The sequence below is a fragment of the Anguilla anguilla genome, chromosome 4 (genome assembly GCF_013347855.1).
Source record: "Anguilla anguilla isolate fAngAng1 chromosome 4, fAngAng1.pri, whole genome shotgun sequence".
Taxonomy (NCBI): domain Eukaryota; kingdom Metazoa; phylum Chordata; class Actinopteri; order Anguilliformes; family Anguillidae; genus Anguilla; species Anguilla anguilla.
The window spans coordinates 5,495,658-5,504,241 of record NC_049204.1 but is presented as its reverse complement, the minus strand read 5'-3'; the positions used below and the strand labels follow the sequence as shown (position 1 = coordinate 5,504,241).

The 8,584-nt window shown below is 41.3% G+C and overlaps 1 protein-coding gene across 1 annotated transcript; it reads right to left on the bottom strand.

Annotated features, from left to right (window-relative positions):
• Positions 1–2,899: 2,899 nt before the first annotated feature.
• cfd (complement factor D (adipsin)) lies at positions 2,900–6,606 on the bottom strand. The gene is made up of 5 exons (XM_035412238.1): positions 6,448–6,606; positions 5,901–6,057; positions 5,410–5,551; positions 4,329–4,589; positions 2,900–3,565 (listed from the first exon to the last, which is right to left on the bottom strand). The coding sequence occupies exons 1-5, from the start codon at positions 6,509–6,511 to the stop codon at positions 3,416–3,418; spliced, it is 774 nt and encodes a 257-aa protein (XP_035268129.1). The 5' UTR covers positions 6,512–6,606; the 3' UTR covers positions 2,900–3,415.
• Between the last annotated feature and the right edge of the window lie 1,978 nt (positions 6,607–8,584).

Sequence of the window (8,584 nt, the reverse complement as noted above, 5' to 3'; positions counted from 1 at the left end):
CAACAACCTCCACTCTTCTGAGAAGGCTTTAAACTACGTAGGTGTTTAAAGCCTTGCCGCAGGGATTTGCTTCCATTCAGCCAGAAGATCATTAGTGAGGTTGGGTACTGATTGGGCGATTTAGGCCTGGCTCGCAGTTGGCTTTCCAACTGATCCAAAAGGTGTTGGTACGGTCCTTTAACAACGGACGGTAACACAACAAATGCCACAAACTAAACAAGGAGTCAAAATCTATGTACAATAACAGAAAAGAGAGAATGAAAACTGTAAGGTGTGCGAGAGAATGTGGGGACGACAACGTTTTCCTTAGCAGAAGGACGGGCCCCTAACGCACAGACAGGCCTGGACGGCAGTGAGAGGTCAGAGTACAACAAGCAAGGTTACACTAAACCACCTACAGGAGAGGGAGAGTATGGATTGGCTGGTGCAAAGTCAGACAGGAACTCCTCCTTATTCCCGATAAGCAGTGCCAAATGCAGAAGATATTTCTCAAGGTAGCTGAGTAAACTCGATACCCCTGAACGTTGGAGCGGTATCTTACGAACCTGCCCACGCTGATCGTAAATCTGCATGTATCACAGCCCTCTGGAGAGAACATCAAAACTGTTTGAGTGAAGGTACAATATGAAGAAGTATCTATTATTCTTGCCCTGGACAAAGAAAAGAACAGAAGAAGAAAAAAAAAAAAACACTAGATGTGAAACATTAGATCTTTTCGAAAGAAATCTGCTCGGTTACACAACACAGATTTTTTTTTTTTCTAAACTGAACTTTCAAAATTGTGTGATCTTTGAGTAAAAGCAGACAAACTGTAAAATATTACATTAAAAAGTAGAAGCTGTAGATTTATAACCAATCGTGAGAATTCATGTGATTCCAACTCCTATTTTTAGTCTACACTAAGCTGAATATCAGCAGGGGGATAGTTTTAGGAAGACAGCTGAAATGTAAGATCCCAAGTTCAATGCTTAAATTCTTCTAAGCTCGGCATTACTTCTTTTTTTTTTCTTTCTTTTATTGCGTTTACTTTCCATGTTAACTCATTGCATATTTTGGGCCGGGTAAATTATTAATTCAGAATATACTGCAGTTGTCACATTGTGTACATTGTAGTCGTCATTAAATGCTAAAAAGTTAAAAAGTTTGTGCGCAAGAAATTCTTCACATTACATGTCCCACTTCACAACAGCAGCACAACGTACTGCCAGGGAGATCTGTAGATGACATCTTTTGAAATACATTGTGGGAAATGAAATATGTAGGCGCGCATAAATTACTGGGGAAGAGACGAGAGCAGTAAAGTTCCCTTGGAAGAAATACAAGGGCTAGAAGTCAAAGAGGATCAACATAACTCAAGTCCTTTATTGTGGTGAGATTGCTGGCTGGACAAGGACAGTAACCAGTGAGATTCAAGGCCGGGGTACATTCCGTGGAATTGGGGTGGCAGTGTATTACAATGGGCAAGGAGCCATTGAATCCTCGAGTAAGGTTCCTAACCTGCATTGCTTCAGTACACATCCAGCTGTATAAATGGATGTGATGTAAATGCTACGTAAAAGGTAGCGTAAGTCACTCTGGATAAGAGCGACAGCTGAATGCCTGTAGTGTACTGTAATGTGATAGCTGGGCCTTCACCTCACCAGAGTGGCTGAGATCCGCAGTGTTTTGCTACTATATCTATTTTGTTTTGTTGTTGTTTTTTTTTACACGTTTTTCTTGCTCACCCGTTATGTAAAATGTTTCCACCAAGTTGTCACTGAACAGCCAGACTTTTCCCACAAAACTTTTTTTTTTTTAACGCTGGTTAGACGCCGATTAGTGGGGAAGAAATTTAAGTTTATTTGTTATTGAATTAAAGTCTGTACTGTAATTCAGTGAGCACAAAACACTAATCTGTTATGGGTAGAATAGTGGTCAAGTCAGAGCTTTCTGTCGATCAGCCTTGTAGCTAGGACACAGTTTGACAAATTGTTTGAGGGGTTCTCTTAGTGACACAGGAGAAAATTAAGTTCTTATTAATAGCAATGTGTTCAGAATACAGGAAAGATACATGCTTACAAATATTTACATAGTACGGATCATGTATCAGCCAAAGGATTATACAGTAACAAGGTCAAACAAGTTTTAACAGACACACACATTTATATCATCCAAGCCAACATATTTTACATAATTATAAATTATGCAACACACTCAGATAGGGTTAGGTTTGTACGTTGTACTTAGTCAGGGCTTCCCAATGAGAAGAAGATATGAATGTTTCGCTGTACATACCAAGCATCTGTAGATCATTAAAATCCCACATATTTGGCTTGTATTTGGCATCATAAACGCGGCCCTTCCCTTGCAGCTATTTTTCAAAATGCCCAACCCATCTGTTACAAACAAACTGGTCAAATTTTAGATTTATGGGTAAAAATGGTAAGGCGAAGAACTGATCACTTAGGGTACAGTGCTTGCCCTTGTACCTTTCTAGACAATCCGCAAGAAAGGAGAATGAGAACAAGGCGATAGTTTGTTAACGCATTCATAGTACAGTGCCCTCCATATGGGGGATTATATATATAGTGCTGTTATTGCTACATGCTGGAACTAAAATGTATAAAAATACCCTTTAATAAAAGCAGAGAATGTGCACTTTAAAATCAAGAAAAAAAGTCTTTGTCCCAAACATATGCATCTCACTGAATATATATATATATCCACTAATCAGAGGAGGGCCAGATGGGACTGAGGCATTGGACAGTAAAGGGAACTACAGAACTTCACTTCCAAATGGCCATTGTTGCTGCCATCGTCTGGTGGTTCAGGGGACTACATCAGGAGTTCATGTCAAAGTGAGCTAATAATCTATCAAAAACAAATAATCTTTGAAAAAAAAAAAATACAATGACCACAGCACATTTTTATTATGTTTTTATGTAAGCAATGATATAAAACTGTACATCACACAACTGACAATTCACTGACAGCACTTCTGAAATATAAACTTTACAGATGTTTGAATTTCCTAACCTAGGTTTCGAAGAAAATACATATTGTTCACTCAGTTTACTCTGACATAAAGGCCATCTTCTGAAATATAAACTTTATTGATTTTTGCATTTGTGTACATAGGTTTCCAAGAAAATACATACGGGTTCATTGAATTCACTCTAATATAAAAGCCAGGTTCGGAAATATAAACTTTATTGATGTTTGCCTTTGTGTACATAGGTTTCCAAGAAAATACATATGGGTTCATTGAATTCACTCTAATATAAAAGCCAGGTTCGGAAATATAAACTTTATTGATGTTTGCCTTTGTGTACATAGGTTTCCAAGAAAATACATACAGTTTACTTAATTTTTAGTCTGATAGAAAGGCCAGGTATAGAGCAGAGTATGATTTGGGCTGGGCCCGCACCGGCCTGCCCTACTGCTGCATGGTGCGGTCGATCCACTGGGTGTAGTGCGAGATGATGGTGTACAAACCGGGCTTGCGGACCGTCCCGCACTTCTTCCCGCCGTTGGAGGTGATGCCCACCGCCACCCCTTTGAAGAGGAGGGGACCGCCAGAGTCGCCCTGGAGAAGGAGCACAAACGGGGACCCACGATCAGCACCACGAGAGACCGAAGAGAAAAGAAGGGAGAGGAAGCAGGAGGAGGAGGTGTAGAGTGATCGGGGGGGGGGGGGGGGGGGGGGGGGACGATCGCTCGTCTACAGCCCTCTGTAATCCATTTGGTTCTACTCTCTCTCGTTGACATGATTGACACCCACTGACATGACAGTACTGGTGGGGAGAAATCAACGCGATTCGACCGACGACAAAGATCAGTTCAGATACGTATCAGTGTGTGGGTGGAGAAAGTGCACGGCGAGAGTGACTGGTGGAGAGAGGACTGGAGGAGGAGACTGGAGGAGGAGACCTGGTGGAGAGAGGATAGGAGGAGACTGACGGAGGAGACCTGGTGGAGAGGATAGGAGGAGACTGAAGAAGGAGACCTGGTGGAGAGGATAGGAGGGGACTGGAGGAGGAGACCTGGTGGAGAGGATAGGAGGAGACTGACAGAGGAGACCTGGTGGAGAGGATAGGAGGAGACTGAAGGAGGAGACCTGGTGGAGAGGATAGGAGGAGACTGCAGGAGGAGACCTGGTGGAGAGGATAGGAGGGGACTAGAGGAGGAGACCTGGTGGAGAGGATAGGAGGAGACTGACGGAGGAGACCTGGTGGAGACAGGATAGGAGGAGACTGAAGGAGGAGACCTGGTGGAGAGAGGATAGGGGGAGACTGGAGGAGGAGACCTGGTGGAGAGAGGATAGGAGGAGACTGGAGGAGGAGACCTACGTCACAGGTGTCCTTGCGCTTCTCAGAAGCGCACATCAGGTTGTCGGTGAAGCCCTTCCCGTAGTAGTCGCTGCGGCCGCACAGGTTCCGGCGCATGACCTTGATGTCCACCTCCTGCAGCTTGTCGGGCCGGGAGCCCATGTTGTTCCTGGAGCCCCAGCCGGCCGTGCTGACCACGTCGTCGGTCTGCGGGTCCGCCCCCCCGTCCCGCTGGAGCTGCAGGGTCTTCACTGCGTCGCTCATGGCCGCGGCGCGATCCAGCTGCAGCCGCGAGACACAAGCTAACCGCACGGCTCAAGCTAACCGCTAACCGAATCTGTCATAACCGGACAACACGCACATCTGGAAGCGTAATCGCAGGCAATGTTGGGAGCTGTTGGACTGGGTTGGGGGGGGGGGGGGGGGGGGGACCTGGGGGACCTGATATTCTGGTCGAAAACCAGATATAATAATAATATTATTCTTGATAATTATTTACAATTAATTCTCTTTTAAAAGTCAGTACTTCAGAATTCAACTTTGTTTTTACAACATTCCACATTAATCCTGGAATTTTTAAACTGAAATAAATAAATAAATTCAAGTAAAGTGTTTAATATAAAATATGTAACCTCAGAGATTTTATACCGGAAAATTAAACATGAAATGATTAGTTTCAAGTGTATGTGCTGTTAATGGATACAAATTAAAGGTTGTTTTAAATTTGGATTGCATTTCTCATGTAAAATGTGATCTTCAGCAACTCATTTGGTCTGAAATTCATTATGAGTCCGTTGTGCCAAATTTTTATGATCAAATAGACAGCAAGATTCAAATGACTTAATTTTTTACAGCTCTTTCATTAATTAGTGATCTCCCGTTAATCACAAATTTATCTTTTCAAATTGTTTTCCCATATTAATATGTTGACAGCTCCAAACAAAATGTTTACCAAATTTTCGTATTATTATTATTTAGCCTTAGTCTGCCTGAACACATTTTCAATATAAATCATGTCATGTATTCTCGTTTGAGTAAGTCTATCATATTCCGTTTCAGATTTTTCAAAATAATATTAATGTAGGATTTAAAAGTATGTTACCTTGAGCAAAGCAATGTCGTTGTCATAGTTATCGCGGTTGAACTCAGTGTGACTGAAAACTTCAGCAACGGCAAAATTCTGCTTCAGATCATCAGCTTCGGTCAAGGAATGTGCCCCTAAAACTATCCTCATCCCATCTTTCCTATAAAACAAAGAAAACATACATTTACATATACAATACAGATCCAAAAAAAACATATATATTTATACAATTAGTCTTACTGCTTGGTGAAACATCATAGGAAAAAGGACAATGAATCCATTTCAAGCTTGAAAACAAATGAGTAACGTGTCTTTGTAAATATGGCTACGAAATAAGGACAGCCGTGGCGTGAAAGTTAAATCAACCATGCAACATATCGAGTTACAGAACAGGCGCAGGTTATTAAGTGGATATGCATTAATATTTCCGGAGTATGCTATTGCTTTTGAGGCGCTGTTTTCGGATACGTTGTCTATAGGGCCTCGGCCATCTCGCGTCGTGTACTCACCCTTCAAGCACACAGTGAGCGGCAGTCATGACCCACTGCTCTGCCACCAGGAATCCACCGCATTCATGCTTATAATTGCTATCTTTATTTAACTGAAGCGATGCCATGTAGGGTCTAGAGTGCGCGGTCGCTTCTTCGCCACCTGTGATACATTCACCTTCAACATAGAGAAAGATGACTGTTATAACTCCTGATAAAAGCACGAATAGCACGTGCCCTACAAAAATAATGTAATAGGCTACCATGTGTGGGATAATTACTTTATCTACATCTGTGTCACAGCTGCTATGACTTAAAAAATGTCTAAATTAAACGTTTCAATTATGACAACATGCACCCGTCAGTGTAGTTCATTTAATGTATGGCAAAAACATTTAGAGAAATTTGTGTTTAAGAAGGCCTAAATTTCATTTTTCGACTTTCATTTAATGCTATATTTCCGACGTCCTTGTATTTATGAGGTTTTTTTCCCCTTCAACCTTATTGTTGAATTTTTATTATTTTTAATGATCAAATACAAGAGGTTTTATAGGCCAAAATTACTTACAGGCCAGAATCGAGGCAAAGACCACAGCTGCTGCTGCAACGAAGTCTGGAATTCCACGAGTCATCCTGCAGAATTTTCCTGTCCTTGACGCTGTTCGAATGATGGTCCGCGATGGAGTTAAGACCCTTTATAAGCTCGTGAAAGGAAACGTCTCGATTGCCAAAATGTCAAAGTGTCGTTATCAAAGCGCACATTCCTCGGTCTTACTCCAGAAGAAAGAAATTATGCAACCGGGAAGTGCTGTCCAGATGTCTTTAATCGCTGGCTATTCATCTTCACATTGATGTTGCAATGAAATTATATAGGCTATTTGTTTGTTGGTTTGTTCTGACGAACAAATGGTTCCCTTTACGAGGTATTCCGTTGCACTACCCAGATTGTGTAGTACTTTTAAGTGTTCAGTTTTTACCAAGCCATGAAAGAAACTGGTACCAGTTATTTACAACAGATGGTTTACTGGATTATGGATCTTGAAATTACGTATCAATGAACTATCAACATTTTTCCACTAGTAAAGGCTCTGAAAACAAGGTTAATGTAGCCTCTTTTTTGTTGCCTCTATAAGCCCTCAGTGTAAGCTTGGTTTTTAATGTTTTGTTGTATACATTAGAACAGTGTCCTAGTCTGCAATTTAACTGACTGAGTCTCAATGTTACTTAAAGTAAGACTTGAACTTTTTTGGTACTTCTTAAACCGGGTCGACATCATATTTATGCAGAATTAAATTGTGATTGTTTCTTGAATGTGTCTTGAAGTGAAAAATGAGTGCCAAAGATTATAATTATATAATGAGCCATCGATTGAATGGGTGAGAACAAGACTGCCCTTTGCAGCTGGATTCAAACTTTACCAAAAGACATTCCCAGGTAATGGTAGAGAGCTGTCCCATCCATTAGGCCATATAGGGAACCACCTAGGGCCCTAGCATGGTTACAGGGCCCCTGTGTGGTGTTTTTTTATTTATAATTTTATTATTCATCATTTTGGGGCCCATTCTCAAGATCTTGCCCAGGGCACACCACAGGCTCACAGGCCAGTTCTGTTGTGCCCATACCTTGGAGTGGAAAGCATTCTGCATTGAAGAAAATCATCCAAAAAAAAGAAGTCATATGATAAAATAACTGAATAAATAGTTTTTTATTTATTTAAATGCAACAGCAGTTCTCATAAAATCTAGCCAGACCTCCAGATGCGGAGCAGCCAGTAGGACTCCTGCCCTCGTTGTAAACTTCAGCTGCCTTTCCTCTCCCACATCAACTCAAGGGCTGTATTTGACAGTTCAGTAAAGCAGATAGGCTGCGGTAACAGTGCACAGCTGTTCTTGTTCTGGGAACAATAATGACCTTTCAATTTACCCTGCTCTCGGTCTCTTAGCTGACCCTATGGTCATGCTTCAGGTCGTCGTCAGCATGAGAAGGAATCAATCAATTCAGGGAGTGATTGCACCCTATCGTTGAGAATGTGCTTCAAGAGAAACAGGGAGGAATTTTGGAAGCAGCAACCATAATTGCATAGCCTGCTGTTTTATGCCTTTGCTTGCTGTCATTGATGTGTCAACCTTGTTTATATGTAATTTTTCAAAATTACAGCTTCACTTAATGGTTTGTCGTTTCCTGGTAGGAGCTGTAGCATTTATTTTGGTCTCGTACAAAACAACATAGTCATCGTGGTGGTGTACGTACATGCACATCATAAGAGAATTTAGAAGGGCATAGGCATAGAATGGCAGGTAACACATCAGTGATTAAGCATCGGAACAGAAAAGTGCTAATTTATGTACAAATATACAAAGCTATTTTGAGAATGAGTGCTTAAAATTATCAAAAAATGAAATATGACCACAAAGCATATGTATAGTGCCTAGCAACAATCATAATAATAAATCTTATGTCAAACGAATATCACACGCAATGACAAAAATATCCACAAGAGTACAGGGGTTAGTTGAGAGCAGAAATAATAAAACCAAATGATGCCAGGGCAGGAGAGAACATAAAACAGCAGAAGACAATTATTTGTGATATTGCCTATGTGTGTGTGTGAGAGAGAGAGAGAGAGAGTGTGTGTGTATGCGTATGCATGTGCATGTGCACAGGGCCGTCGCTAGTGGGGTGAAAAGAGTTTATGATTCTAGGGG